A 16,051-nucleotide genomic window follows, 5' to 3' on the forward strand; every position below is an offset into this window, starting at 1 on the left:
AAAACATCACACGAAACTTCACAGTTGAATTGAAGACTAAAGAATAAAGAAGACAGTGCTGAAATTTTCAAAATAATTATAGCCATCCAGAGAAATTTTTAAAACTACAAATATTTTTGTTAATTTTACTATAAGAGCCTTTTTATACAGCTAATGCTACAAAGTCACAGAGTAATGGTCTGGACCAGAGCATCTTGCCCTCATCATTTTAAATTCTGGATCCATGAAGGCATTCAGCTACAAGTGATATTTACAAAACAGCTCCTTTTGAGTACTGACTCACACGTTTATACCGCTCTAAATAACAAAGCTCATGCCAAGTGCATCAGGGCCATGAGACAAGAGATCACTTATTTTCAAAGCAGCATAAAATGTTCACATTTTCAGTTCTTCATCTTTATACCTGTAACTAATGTGTCTCCATATAAGGCTTTAAATTCATTGAATCTGCTTCCATCCACGATTCTAGCAATGACCTAAGAGGAAAAATAACAATGTCCCTGAGCAAATATATTACAAAAGAATTTCTGCATTCAACTTATTTGTAAGGAAAACAAATTTGTAATGAATTTGTCACTTTCACAAAATTTCACCCTACTCAGAAAATCTTCTCAATAGCTTCTCCCAGCTCTACCACTGGGAAACTAGAGTCACAGCCTGGTTACTTAAAATCCCTGAAGCCTCAGTTTCCTCATGTGTTTAAAAAAAAAAAAAGTAATAACAATAATAATAATACTTAAGAGCTAATAACATTGCCTGGTACTCATCAAAAGGTAGCTATTATTATTAAGCCTTCAACAAAGGTTCATTGATTCTGAATCTGATACACACACACACATATAATTAATCTACACAGAGTCAAAGTTACTAGTTTATCCTCCATCTTCATTATTATACATCAGGACTATTTCAAAGTGTTCTAAACATGAAGCATATTCCAAATTTTTTCAGAAACTATTTTAGATGCTACACATCATTTTTTCTATCCAGTTTGAGCTTCCTTTTTCCTGTTTACCACATCAATCAAAGCCTTATTTTATAAGCTGCAAAGGCTGAAAAATGAGTGAATAGCTTACTTTGAATTATGTTTCACTTTCCTAAAAGGTCAAATAATATAATGGGGATATAACAGTTGTCTAAGTGCTATGTGGCTCCAAAATTACACCTTTTGAAAAACAAACACATAGCAACGACCATTCTTCCACACAAAGATAAAGCCACTCAAAAGGTCAGAGCAACCTAGGGCCACTTAACGTGAAACCCCCTTCCATTTGCTTTACGATAAAGTCCACTCAGCCACATAAAATATACTAACTCATCTTCACACACTCAAACTTTAGGAAGCAGACATATCATATGGCACTACTCCTATTTCTAGGAGCAGAAATCAATGCTCAGAGAGGTTCAACCCCAGTACCACTGACTAGGGAAACAAGAACTAGAACCTGGGTTTTTCAATTAATATCTCAATGTTGTCCCACAGCTCCATATACTAGTAAGGCCTCCATACAAGGCTTATTTGCAATTACAGAAAAATATAATAAATTAACATCACAATGATGAACATGAATCAGCAAAAGGTAGAAGTCCAGGATACAATTTAAGAAGGCAGAAGTCTATCTTTATAAAAAGATATCCATTAAAATGAAATTGAACTACCATGAAGGCATGGATTCACATCTGTTTTGCTCATTCCTATACCCCTAGTGCCTGAAACAATACCTTCATGGAAAAAGCACTCAATAAATACTGTGGAATAAATGAAAAAAGTGATTATGCTTGAAAGAATGAATCCTTAGCCACCTAGAAAACTTGACTATTAGAACAACTCATTTTTCAGGCACATCAGATTGTAAGTGCCATTTTTTTTCTATGCCTGTAATTAATTAAAAAGTCAAACTAAAAACCTAATTCTAGGGGCTTCCCTGGTGGCGCAGCGGTTGGGAGTCCACCTGCCGATGCAGGGGACACGGGTTCGTGCCCCGGTCCGGGAGGATCCCACATGCCACAGAGCGGCTGGGCCCGTGAGCCATGGCCGCTGAGCCTGCACGTCCGGAGCCTGTGCTCCGCAACGGGAGAGGCCACAACAGTGAGAGGTCCGTATACCACAAAAAAAACCAAAAAAAAACAAAAAAAAACTTATAGCTAACTAAATTACCTTGCTAAAGTGAAGTACCAGTTGAAGCTCCATTAAAATCCAGCACTTAAGACTCTCTAACAGTAATAGGGTATTGCCTAAATAAATATTTGTACATATCCATAAGTGGGATATTACATTCATCAATTCATCCAAAAAAATATTTACTGAGTGTCTACCATGTCACCAGGTACTAGTATAAGAATCAGGACCTAACCACAAAAAACATTTCATGAAGAAGTTTTAAATAATGGGGAGATGTTTATAATTTAAACTGGAAAAAGTAGAATTAAATATATATATATCAATATACGTATGTATGTATATACTATCTGAACTACATAAAAATGTATACATACACACTAAGCCAAAACACCAAAATATTGGCTGCTTTCTCTGCATGGTGGAATTACAAGCAATTTTATGTTTTTCTGTATTTTCTATATTTTTCACAGTTAGTACATAACAGTTTTATAGTCAAGGGGAAACATAACAAAATATTAAGGCACAGAATCTGATATTAGGACAATTTCCTAATTTAGAAAGTATCCTACCAGATATGGATACTGAACAAAATAAAAGACTACATGCTATATGCAAGCACTAAAAATTGTCAATCTAAACTACAGAAGACAATCTGTAACCATAGCAACATCTTCAACTGCAATCAAATGTCTAATCTTTGCTCATGTCATATTGATCTAAAGAGGTATGTTTTTTCCTTTCAACAACTTACTGACATTTCATCCATTTCCCAAAATAAGAACCCAAAAAAGAAACAGCTGGCAATCATAAAGTTGTGCTACATCATTCCTAATGTCCACAGGAATATGGAGTACTAAATATGGACAAAGCAAGCTTAGTCATTGTGCAATGAAAACTTTCCAATAATTAAGAGGTTTTCCCCCCTCTCTCTTTTAGTAAAGATATCTTTCCCTTATATGTCACTCCTTACTGAGACCCACAACAGTCCCTTAGTTTAGGGATGAACATATCTAAAACAGACTTCAGCTCTGAAAATGGATACACACAGCTTATAGTTCAAACAAAATTTAAACACATGTCATAAACTATGATGGCATAGCTTACGACTCACAGTTCCACTTTACACACCTCTCGGACATCAAAGTTCCTCTTAAGGTTGGCACCAACTATTCCATACAATTCATCAGCAGGAAATAAAGGATCCTCAGAAGGTTCAATGGTAACCTGCAGAAACAGAACAATCACATTAGCCTATTTAAAGACATTATTTCAAGGTGACATAAGCCAAAATGCTTTGGGAAAATAAAAAATATAAGAACAGATCCAACTCACATCCATTTTCTTCTGATAATTTAGATTCCTTACAATCTTCCTAGCTAAGTGAAGGGCATGATTATCATCCAAAGCGTAGTAGTCACTTACTCCAGACTTTCTACAGAGTAAAGCACACTAAAAGAATCAGAACAGGGAAAAGGAAAATAATTAAATATCTTAAACCCCAAGTATCTTCTCTCATCTAAGGATGATGTCTTTTTACTTCCAAAACACTTGAATAACTGTCATCTAATTTGATCTTCATAACATCCCTGGCAAAACAGTATTAACCTTGTTTTACAAACAGGAAAAACTGAGGTACACAAAAGTTAAGTACCTTGTCCTAGGACCATCAGTACCTGCATAAGAACCCACACCTTCTATTTTTCAATCTTGACCTTCTTCTACTGGACCACAGGGCCTTATTTAATGCTCATCCCATACACCTCAGACAAAATCGTATATGATAAAGTTCAACCACAGCTGGCACACTTTCGTGATGTAGCTGGTAACAACAAAAAGTGTTTGTACCTCACTGAGACCCCAGTGAAGATGCCAACTATGGCCTCTCATTTCTGAGAGACTGCTGAGGCCTTCCTTACCAAGTTACACCCCAAGAGTAAGCTGCTGCAGGTAGCACACACGAAGGCTTGAAAATGCTGTTCCTCAGATCAATGGTGAAAATGGGTATTGATAATATGGAACTGTGGTAAGGGCCTGCTCAATTTCAAGTTCAACATGAATAAAGCATGGGCGTGCTCTGGTTCCAATTAGATGGCTTGTTGTTCCGCTTGTAGATGTACTATGACTTTCTAATAAAGTATTAAAAAAAAACACTATGAAGTCAGGCAAAAATATACACCTAAAGGGACTTCCCTGGCAGTCCACTGGTTAAGACACCACGCTTCCACTGCAGGGGGCACGGGTTCGATCCCTGGTTGGGAAACTATAAGATGCCACGTGCCACGCAGCACAGCCAAAAAATAGAAAAAAAATATATATATATATGTGTGTGTGTGTACACACACACACACACACACACACACACACACAACCCCTGAAAAAAACAGAATTTTAGTTCATTTTATGAGCAAGAACTAAGCTGCCGCAATCTAAATTTTGATGTCTTGTCTAAGGAAAACACCAAATCCTTAGGAGACGTCTTAGAACTGGGCTCTCACAGCGGTTTCATGTCACTGTCCACCGCGGGCTTGGGTGCTCCTCAGTAAGAGCAAGGACCGTGTGTGCTCCTCTTTATAGTCCTCCAACCCTTTGCAAATAGCAGACCCTTCAGTTTCTTTAATTTAGTAGGACATTTTACAACTGACCCTGTCTTCCAAATGCTTCACAAATACCAGCTACAATTGCTGACTTCTAGCTACACTGTAGTAACTCAGTAAGCAAAGAAAAGCAGAAGAGACTGCTTCCAAATCAGTAAATATTTAAAACAAAATGCCGCCTTTTTAAAAAAAAATAAATAAATTTATTTATTTATTTTTGACTGTATTGGGTCTTCTTTGCTGCGCATGGGCTTTTCTCTAGTTGTGGAGAGTGGGGGCTACTCTTTGTTGTGGTGCGTGGGCTTCTCATTGCAGTGGCTTCTCTTGTTGCGGAGCACGGGCTCTAGGCGTGTGGGCTCAGCAGTTGTGGCTCGCAGGCTCTAGAGCGCAGGCTCAGTAGTGGTGACGCACGGGCTTCGTTGCTCCGTGGCATGTGGGATCTTCCCGGACCAGGGCTCGAACCCGTGTCCCCTGTATTGGCAGGCGGATTCTTAACCACTGTGCCACCAGGGAAGTCCTAAAATGCCTTCTTTTAAAAACTGTCTAGCATTTACCAAAACAACAGGAAAGGGAAAACTTTTGATGAGACACTCTACTATGTAAAGCTTTGTGTCAAATTAACTACGAAGGATGACGAATCGGAGACGTACAAATACCTATTTACAATGACAGAGAGAACCCAAAGCAAGTCGTGCCTAGCAAATTTTATGACACTGTTCCTAAAAAAGCCATCACCATCTAATCACTGTCCCATGATTTTAAACAGGCTACTATGAATGATAATAGCTAAAAGTAATAGAGCGCTTAGTATGCCACAGACACTGTGCTGTGACGCAGGAACTATTCATATCTTCACTTTACAGATGAGGAAATGAGGCTCTGGGAAGTTATGTAGTTTGTCTAGTCACAAGGGTAACAAGTGAGGCAAACGGAAGATGAATCCTAGAACCTACATGCCTAACTTGATATACCACCTACAGCTTTTATGGGCACCAGATGACTTTTTTTAAACTGTCAAAAAAATTTTTTTAATTAATGCTCCTCCAATACTGTCTTCATCTCCTTCCCCTGATTAAGCACCTACAAACAGTGGCAGCCCACTTTGTCCTGCTTCTATTCTCCTGCATCCTCTCTCTCCCCAGGCTGAAACATCTACTTCACTGTCTCCCTGAAATGGTCGGTAAATGGCCAGATAAGAGAGAAATGCTGCATCTCTGCTCACAGTAGTGTTCACTGAAACAAGCAAGTCTTCTGTTTAACCCAGGCAGAAAACTCAAGCTCTCGAAGCTTTTCTCTGCCTACCTCAATTCTCCTCCAGCTCTTCCCATAATCATTCCTCCTTTTGCCTCTAGTTGTAAAACTGGAAGCATAATAGCTTATTTGTTTTGTAATTGTTTTTTAGTTCATTCATTTATATCTCTTATCTGCCAAGTTAAATTATAAATCCTTGAGGGCAGGGACTAGGCCTGAAATTTTTCTGTATTACTCATAACACTTAGTACAATCAATCTATCCACAAATAAGTGCTCAAAAAGAAAGGAGTGAATGAAAAACTGAGGCAAAGGTAGGTTCCTTAGCCAACTCTTCAAAAGGCAAGGCAGTGTTCTTTGATAGGAGGGTGGAAATGTTGTACCTATTTTCCGTCTCCCACCTACTAGACTGCTCCCACAGTCACCTGCCTCCCTGGTTCGTGGTTTGGCAAAGCAAAGAAAGGTTTACTGTACCTCCCAGGCCACTGAGCTCAATGATTAGATCTACCTGTCAGTTATGTCTGGGTTCTTTAGGGTCTAGTCCTGGGCCCTCTACCTTACCTACACTCACCTCAAGGTGAGCTCACCTGGTCCTATGGTTTAAATTCCACCTCCATGTTGATGGTTCTTGAGCACGGATCTGGGCTCCAGACTCTTATAGTTAAATGCCTATTCAGCATCTCTCCTTGGATGTCTGGATCATCTCTAACTTAGCAGGTTCAAAAGCAACACTTGATCCCCCTGCCCTATCCCCAACTCTGCCCCTCCTCCCGTCTTCCCAATCTCAGGAAATGAAACCGTTTCATGTCATCATCTTTGTCACCTCACTTTCCTGTGCCCCATATATGAAATCCATCAACAAGTCCCTCAATTCCACCTCTAAAATAGAGCACAAATCTGATTCCTCCCCTCCTCCGTTCACTACCACCATAATTATCTAAGCCACCGGCACCTCTCAGCCAACTCTAGTAATAGTTGTATGCTATTGATACAATCACCCAACTGGCCCCTCACACACACTATTGCCAACCCTCTAAGCATTCATTCTCCATTTAGCAGACAGAGAGATTTTTTTTTCTAATGAAATGTTTAATAATAGCACAAACTCTCCTTAAAACTCTTCGATGGTTTCCTAATTGCTCATAAAAGAAAAAGTCCAAAACATTGAATGACCAATTACGATGATAAACAATAATAATAATGGCAGTTAACAATTACAGGTACTTATTTTAAAGCAGGTATTGTTTCAAGCAATTTACACATACCATCTCATTTAATTCTCACAAAATTCTAGGAGGTAGATGATCTTCTTACTCCTGAACTCTAACCTGAAATGGGAAGACCAGCAATGTGATGGAGCGGCTCATGCCTGACTCACAAGGGCCAACTGTGTGCATCTCTTCCTGATTCCATGTTCAGTGGTGTCCCGCTGGTAGCTTAAAATCAGCTATGGTGGGATAATTCATACCACAGATATTGGCAGATGCCACAAAGCAGGACATTTTCTCTCCTCAGCTAAGCATTTACCTGCTATTGAGCATTTAGCTAAGCTCTTCCCCAGCATTGCAAGCAGCCTGCATGGACCTTACATGGACACTAGCCCCTCGAGCAAGCCCTAGATAGCAGCTCAGTCATAAGCAAATGTAAGTCCTCATATAACTTCCCCAACAGCCCTTAAGATCAACAGTCTCCCCTGCCTCTCTGCACCTGTATGCTTAGATAAAATCCCCATGGAACTTACCAATACCCCAATCTTCTGGTTTGATTGACCAATCCAGCTGTAGTCAAGGGACCCCAAAGCACTCCAACCATGGACCCCAATAAAAACATGTACCCCAGGTCCTGTCTCTCTCTCTGGGCACTCTGCCTAGACCGCCTCATGTGGCCCCTCAAGGTGTGCTGTGTACTTCCTCCAGGACCTGTGACTGATAAACTTCTCTATTTCAAATTCTCTTCTGGTCTGTTGTTGAACCACGGCTCACCATCCAGCACCCTGTGCTCCACTTAACAAGTGTTAATTAAACAAAGGCATAATGCCTGCACACCACTGGGTTAGCCCCACCTTCCATATGCCTATACTTCTTTGTAGCCCTTATCACGTATACATATTTATATAATTTTTTGCTGATTATTTCTTTATTGCCCACCTCTCTGACTAGACTATAAGCTTCTTGAGATCAAAGACAATGTCTATCTTATTATCTCAAATACCTAAACAGTGCCTGGCACATAACAGGTGCTCAATGGATGTTTGTTAAATAAATAAGAAACCTGTTTCTCCCGTCTTTCTAGGCTGTAATGAAAAAGTTGATGTTCTTGCTTAGAAATGGAACTCTAAAGAATTGGACCCTAAAAGAGCAGATCTAGAACAAATAAACTGGTTTGATCTGGCAAGTTTAACACCTGGAAAAAATAATTTAACACTTCTTTTAAACAAACAAGTGACAATCAATCCTGGAAAGAAACAACTGCTTCTGTTTCACCTGCAGTGAAGATCAGCACCTCCAAGATCCTCAGCTGACACCTCTTCTCCAGTGGCTGCTTTAACCTACAACAAGGATAAAAGTCAATGGTGAGTTTTCTCCATCAGAGATACAGTAAAGTCTCCTACAAACAAGTTCCGTTCTGAGAGCACGTTCGCAAGTCCAATTTGTTCGTTAAGTCCAACAAAGTTAGCCTAAGTATCCAATTAACACAATCGGCTATACAGTACTATACTGTAATAGGTTTATAATACTTTTCACACAAATAATACATAAAAAACAAACACAAAAAATAAAGAAAATATTTTTAATCTTACAGTACAGTACCTTGAAAAGTACAGTAGTACAGTACAATAGCTGGCATACAGGGGCACGTTTGCATCTTCAAAAGTTCTCAACTTGAAGGTTCGTATGTAGGGGAATTACTGTATTAAAATGCTGTCCTACACACCTCCTACCCTGATTATATCTACCATTCTTTCTTCCATAGAACTAGACATTTTGTTTCTCATCCCACCCACCTAGGTAAACCTAGATAATATTGTCTCTAGTCTACCGACGAGAAATGTGAACCCACAGTCACTAAGGAACTTGCCCACAGCCTCTGAGCAAGGGATGGAACCTGATCTGAACCCAGACATTCCTGGTCTGAAAGCACACTCTCTTTCCCCTACATTATTCTGCCTCCACACCCATGTCAAAGCCTTTGTGTCTGTGCACACGCTGATCCTACTGCTGGGCTCCCTTCTCCCTCTCACCCACCCGGTGAATCCCCAATTATCCTTCAAGCCCTATCTGCTCTGTGTGGCTTTCCCTAACCTGCCCAGACCTTTTAACCATTAACGACACTCCATGGTTTTAACAGAGCAATGTTTGCTCATCTGTGGTTCAAGAGCATTCCACCTACACCTCCAACATGGCGCCTACCAGACTATATGTCAGTAATTTGCATGTGTCTCTGTCATCTCCTCTATACTGTGAGCTCCTTGATGGCAGAAACTGTGATTTATTCATCTTTGGACACAATACATATATTGAAGTAATGCTACTTTTTCACCTTTGCTGAAAAATTCCAGTGACTATCAAAAACAACTCTTAAAGGTATAATATCTTTAAGATGGGGGAAAAAAATCTCCATGACTACCCACATCTAAGATTCAGCATAATATGACTAAAAAGAAAGAAACCTTAAGTAATAAATTAAGAATGACTTAATTATAGGGACTTCCCTGGTGGCGCATGGGTTAAGAATCCACCTGCCAATGCAGGGGATGAGGGTTTGAGCCCTGGTCAAGGAAGATCCCACATGCCGCGGAGCACCTAAGCCCGTGCGTCACAAATACTGAGCCTGTGCTCTAGAGCCCATGAGCCACAACTACTGCAGCCCACGCACCTAGAGCCCATGCTCCGCAACAAGAGAAGCCACCGCAATGAGAAGCCCGTGCACCGCACAGAGAGTAGCCCCCGCTCGCCACAACTAGAGAAAGCCCACACACAGCAATTAAGACCCAACACAGGCAAAAATAAATTAATTAATTAATAATAATTTAAAAAAAGAATGACAATTATAGCCTGAGAATTTGAACAAGAAAAAGGAAAAATCATTTAATGCTAAATGCCAACCTGATCCCTTAGGAATCATTTATTGATTCCTACTTCTTTGGGTTGGTCAATTTGTTTCTTTTTCAAGTAATAAAAGAAAAGCTTTTATGAGAGTAATGAACACTAATCTAAAATACAGCATAGAAACGACTTATTCATTACATCAAAAGCTCTGTCTTAAATAAAATATTATTCCACAGGGAGAGGTAATTAAATTTGTCACCTCCAATTATGCACCCCCAGAACTAAATTCTGGATTCTCTTCTTCCCAAAAAATTTGGTGTACAATAACATTCAGTCCAGACAGTAACTACTTATAAGAGGTGTCTGGATACTTAAAGTTGTAAAAACGAATAAACGTCTGATATATGATAATTCATTTTCAGGGAACTGACTGATATCAACTGAAAAAATAAAGATTTGTCATCAGTTAATATTTATGGAACACCCACAACATATTTGAAACTGTGATATGTATAAAGATGATAAAAGTCCAAGAGAAAATGAAAACTGCTCATTCTATTAAATAGTAAGTTCGGATGATAAACAAAAGGTGGGAGAACAAAAAACTCCTTCAAAAATTTGTCTTACTCCACAGGGAACTTTGCTCAATATTATGTAACAACCTAAATGGGAAAAGAATTTGAAAAAGAACAGATACATGTATATGTATAACTGAATCACTTTGCTGTACACCTGAAACTATCACAACATTGTTAATCGGCTATACTCCAATATAAAATAAAAAGTTTAAAAAATTTACCTTATTAGTATGCATTTTTTTCCAACCACCTTAAGCTACTGAAAGCTACAACTTCACATTATATGTGAAACCTACAAAGCCTTTTTTCAATTTTCAGTGAAACAAGCATCAAAATTTAGAATTCTCAAGCAGATAAGGAGGCTGCTGCTTCTTTTTCTACCTGCAAATACAGCCTTTTGATGGTAGACTACTGAACAAGGTTTAGCTCTCTAACAGAACTGCAGACTTCAGCTGCTACGTTGCTTCTTTCTAAGGCACAAGTTAAATCTGAATCCACTGAACAGACACTGTAATGCTGACCTTTAGACAAACTCTTCTCTTGAAAACAGTTAGCATTATTTCAGTATTATGATACTACCTATATTCCCAAAAAGGTGTTTTAAAATTTTAGTCATATCTTTACTTATTCTCTAGTGAAAAATAAACAAGAATTACCCAGGAAAGTTTAGTACACATAGGTAAATTAACCAACGATTGGTATCACACAGAGCTAGAGAAATACTGAAGAATAATATTTAATATTATGCTGTAGGGGTTTTGAATAATGCCTTGAGACTTTTAATTCATTTGAAAAGGCAGCTCTTCAGGCTTATCTGATCCTCAGTAAAAGTTATTAAAAATTAACACAATCATTTGGAAAATACACTTATTTAATATCAAAGTATAACATCTTTTAATATACTCTTTTTAATAAACTTGAGTTAATATTCCAAAACCAGGTAATTCTTTGACAGACTTTTGAAGCAAAAAACTTACTTTTTAAGGTATAGTTCACATACCACAAAATTCACCATTTAAAAGAATACAATTCAGTGTCTTTTATTACATTAACAAGGCTGTATAACAACCATCACCACCACCTAATTCCAGAACATTTCTTCGCTCCCAAGAGAAACCCCATACTCATTAGCAGTCCCCCCCCATTCTACCCCCTCCCAGTCCTTGGCGACAGCTAATCTACTTTCTGTCTCTATGAATTTGCCTGTTCTACATATTTCATAGAAGGGTAACTATACAATATTTGTTCTTTGTGTCTGGCCCAATGTTTTGAAGGTTTGTCCATGTTGTAGGATGTGTCAAAACTTCTTTCCTTGGGCTTCCCTGGTGGCACAGTGGTTGAGAGTCCGCCTGCCGATGCAGGGGACGCGGGTTCGTGCCCCGGTCCAGGAAGATCCCACATGCTGCGGAGCGGCTGGGCCCGTGAGCCATGGCCGCTGAGCCTGCGCGTCCGGAGCCTGTGCTCCGCAACGGGAGAGGCCACAACAGTGAGAGGCCCACATAGTGCAAAAAAAAAAAACAAAACAACAACAAAAAAAACCTTCTTTCCTTTTTATGGCTGAATTACTCCACTTGTAGGTTTATTATAGCTTTAGAAGTTCCTTGACTTTATTCTTTTTACCTATTGAATATTCTTGGATTTTACTCCCGTAATGGGATGTTTTGTTGTAATCAGTAGAAATTGCCTGTGTCTTCAGCCAGCCTCTCTTTATCACTCTGAAGTCTAGGATCATGTTGTGACAAAAGCAAAGCAGGGTGACAACTGCTCTCCTGAAAATCACAATGGAGATGTCCAAAGGAGAGAAGAGGAAGAGCCGAGGAGGCCACACTCCAGTCCTCGGTGCCTGCATCACGGGCAGGTGGCCAGTGAAGTTGCACAGGGTCCCACTCTCAGAAGGGCCCTGTGCTTGCAGTTTAATGCTCAGTGGTCACCCCAGTGAAAGTCTAACTAACTTTATCTTCGCATTTGTGTTCTGTAAGTGCAGTGTGATGGGACAATGGAGCGTGTGTGTTGAGGTTTAGAGCCTCAGATCTTGTGCGGTCTGCCTCCCCCCCATCTCCCTGGGATGGGTTCTTGGCTCCCTGCTTCCCCGCTGACTGGTGCCTGGGCCCTGGGTCCTGCCCTACCTTCTCCTCCCCACCCCTGCCTATAGCACCTGTTACACCCGCCCCCAGTGGGGGCCTGACACAGGTGTAGGGAGGATCAGAGGTCAGGTGTGCCCCCCATGGTGTCTCAGGGAAGAGCATGGCAGCCCCACCACTGTCTTGGGCTGGCAGTGCTGAGGTGTGCTCTCCAACAGGCCACTCTGCGTGCTGCGGGAGGGCGGGCCGGGGGGGAGGCTAAGGGCTAGCCTTTTGCTCGTTCCCCATCTGGGTACCAAGCACATTCTCACATGGAGGCAGCACATCCTTGGGGACATGGTGGGCCCATGGGAAGTAGAGATGCCTGGTGGGGGCGGGGGCAGGGGCGGGGGTGGGGTGGGGCCTGTCGTTAAATAACAAATAAAAACACCATGACTGGTAGACAGACCACAGAAGAAGGGAACATGTTTCATATTTTAGTATCTTTTACAGTAGTTTTCTCCTTTTTGAACAAAGGGTTCCATATTTTCATTTTGCACTGGGGTCTGCAAATCATGTAGCTGCCCTACCAGTGATCCATAAAGCTTGCTAGTATTAAAAATTTAGGGCTTCCCTGGTGGCACAGTAGTTGAGAGTCTGCCTGCCGTTGCAGGGGACACAGGTTCGTGCCCCGGTCCAGGAAGATCCCACATGGTCCAGGAAGATCCCATATGCCGCAGAGCGGCTGGGCCCGTGAGCCATGGCCGCTGAGCCTGCGCGTCCGGAGCCTGTGCTCCGCAACGGGAGAGGCCACAACAGTGAGAGGCCCGCGTACCGCAAAAAAAAAAAAAAATTTAGAGCACCACTCATAGCTATTCTAACTCTTTTTTCTTGGGGGGTGGGGGGACTTAACCTTTTGAAAAGATAATGTTTTCACAAGACTCAGAAAGTCAAAGGTCTCTCTCCCACCCTGCTTCAACAACATTTACTCTATCTTTTTCAGTTTCTTTATGCATATACAAGCTTACAAATGTATAATTCCCCCCCTCCACTTTATGCATAAGTTAACACACTATGTGTAAGCACCTTGCTGTTTTCACTTAACAATTTATTGGTTTGTTATTGACCTTGAGTAGAAGATAAGATAAGTAAAGGTATTTTTCTTCAGCCAGCACCATTCAAGGGGGAAAGGACAGTCCTTTCAACACATGATGCTGAGACAACTGCATGTCCACGTACAGAAAAATGTCGAACCCCTTCCTGAAACTGCACCAAAAAACCACTCAAAATGGATCACAGACCCAAAAGTAAGAGCTAAAATTATAAAACTCTTAGAAGAAAACAAAGGATTAAATCTTTGCAACCTTGGAATAGGCAATACCTTCACAGATAGGACACCAAAAGCACAAGCAAAAAATATATATATATAAAAATTGGACTTCATCAAAATTTAAAATGTTTATGCTTCAAAGGAAAATACCATCAAGAGGGTGAAAAGACAACCCATAGAAGAAAATATGTGTAAATCATACATCTGATAAGAGACTTGTATCCAGAACACATGAAGAATTCTTACAACTCAATAAAAAGACAAGAGCCCAATTATGGGCAAAGGATCTGAATAGACAGTTCTCCAAAGAAGATATACAAATAGCCAACAAGCACATGAAAGATGCTCAGTATCATTAGCCATTAGGGAAATGAAAATCAAAATCACAGTGAGGTACCATGTCACACCCACTATGATGGCTACCGTCAAACAGACACACAGTAACAAGTGTTGGAGAGAATGTAGAGAAATCAGAACCCTCACACACTGCTGGCAAGAATGTAAAATATGCTCTGGACAGTTTGGCTGTTCCTCAAAATGTTAACCTTAGAGCTACCATATGACCCAGAAATTGTACTTGTAGGTTTATATCCAATAGGAATGAAAACATACCCATATAAAAACTTATACATGAATGTTCATAGGAGCATTATTCATAATACCCAAAAAGTGGAAACAATCCAAATGTCCATCAACCAATAAATGGATCAACAAAATGCAGTCTATCCATACAATGAAATATTATTCAGCCATAAAGAGGAAGGAAGTGATTCCTCCAAAATTTAAACATAGAATTACCACATGATTCAGCAATTCCACTTCTGAGTATATACCCAGAAGAAATGAAAGCAGGGACTCACACAGATATTTGTATACTCATGGTCACAGCAGCATTATTCCAAATAGCCCTAAAGTGGAAGCAACTCAAAAGTCCACTGATGGATATGGATAAGTAGACAAAATGTGGTATGTACATACATTGGAGTATTATTTGGCCTTAAAGAGGAAGGAAATTCTGAAACATGTTACAACATGGATAAATCTTGAGGACATTTTGCTAAGTGAAATATGCCAAACCCAAAAGGACAGATATTATATGATCCCACTTAAATGAGGTTCCTAGAGTAGCCAAATTCATAGACAAGGTAGAATCATGGTTGTTGGGGCAGTGAAGGAGGTGGGGAATAGGGAGTTAGTGTTTAATGTGGACAGAGTTTCAGTTTGGGAAGATAAGAACACTCTGGAGATGGATGGTGGTGACAGTTGCACAACAAAGTGAATATACTTCATGCCAGAGCACTGTATACTTAAAAATGGTTAGAATGGTAAATTTTATATTATGCATGTTTTACTTCAATCAAGCAAGCAAGTAAGCAAACAAGACTGTGTTCTTACCAAAAAGAAACAAACAAACAACTAGCTTCTTACCAAGGGAGGTCCTCCCAAGAAAATGGTACCCTGCTTGCGTACGATGATGTTTTCATCAGCCATCGCAGGCACGTACGCTCCTCCTGCTGTACAGGAGCCCATGACCACTGCTATCTGGAATCCAAGCACACAAGAAACTCATGCAGTACAGCTCAGACAGTGAATTTACACAGTCCCTGGATCTAGAGTTCCACAAACACTGCAGTACCAGGGATATTACTAGCTTGTACCCATGTTTCTCTCTTTTCTTTTGGCTGTGCCGTGTGGCTTGTGGGATCTCAGTTCCCGACCAGGGATTGAACCGGGGCCACTGCAGTGAAAGCTCGGAATCCAAACCACTAGGCCACCAGGGAACTCCCTGTGTTTCATTTTTAAAATGGAGTCCTCTAAGTGTTTAAAATAGTTTCCTAACCTTTGTATCAAAGCATTTTGAAGGACTTATGTCACACTTTACAAAGCTTGTGGACAATCTCCCTGTTAAAGAGAAGACTGGCCAAACAGACCTTTACCCTGAGCAACTAATGGAGAGAAGAAACTCACAATCCATCCATAAATTAGCAAAATTATATTAAAAGGATGACTTTTAAATCTAATAATAATAACAGTAATAATAAGTCCTCTAAACAATTGCCACTTACCT

At 40.1% G+C, this 16,051-nt stretch overlaps 1 protein-coding gene across 3 annotated transcripts in view; it reads right to left on the reverse strand.

The window, feature by feature from the left end:
- Positions 1–16,051, reverse strand: part of MCCC2 (methylcrotonyl-CoA carboxylase subunit 2) — a gene marked incomplete at both ends in the record, with an annotated part of 64,905 nt that overhangs the window by 14,856 nt on the left and 33,998 nt on the right. For 2 of the 3 annotated variants that reach the window (XM_079701734.1, XM_079701735.1), the window contains 5 exons: positions 404–476; positions 3,251–3,346; positions 3,455–3,554; positions 8,450–8,514; positions 15,412–15,525. In XM_079701734.1, coding sequence (XP_079557860.1) covers positions 404–476; positions 3,251–3,346; positions 3,455–3,554; positions 8,450–8,514; positions 15,412–15,525 — 448 coding nt within the window. The remainder of the gene's footprint in view (positions 1–403; positions 477–3,250; positions 3,347–3,454; positions 3,555–8,449; positions 8,515–15,411; positions 15,526–16,051) is intronic. The other variant, XM_079701736.1, reaches the window with a different exon arrangement.

Source organism: Hyperoodon ampullatus (assembly GCF_949752795.1).
Source record: "Hyperoodon ampullatus genome assembly, chromosome: 4".
In the NCBI taxonomy this organism is placed as follows: domain Eukaryota; kingdom Metazoa; phylum Chordata; class Mammalia; order Artiodactyla; family Ziphiidae; genus Hyperoodon; species Hyperoodon ampullatus.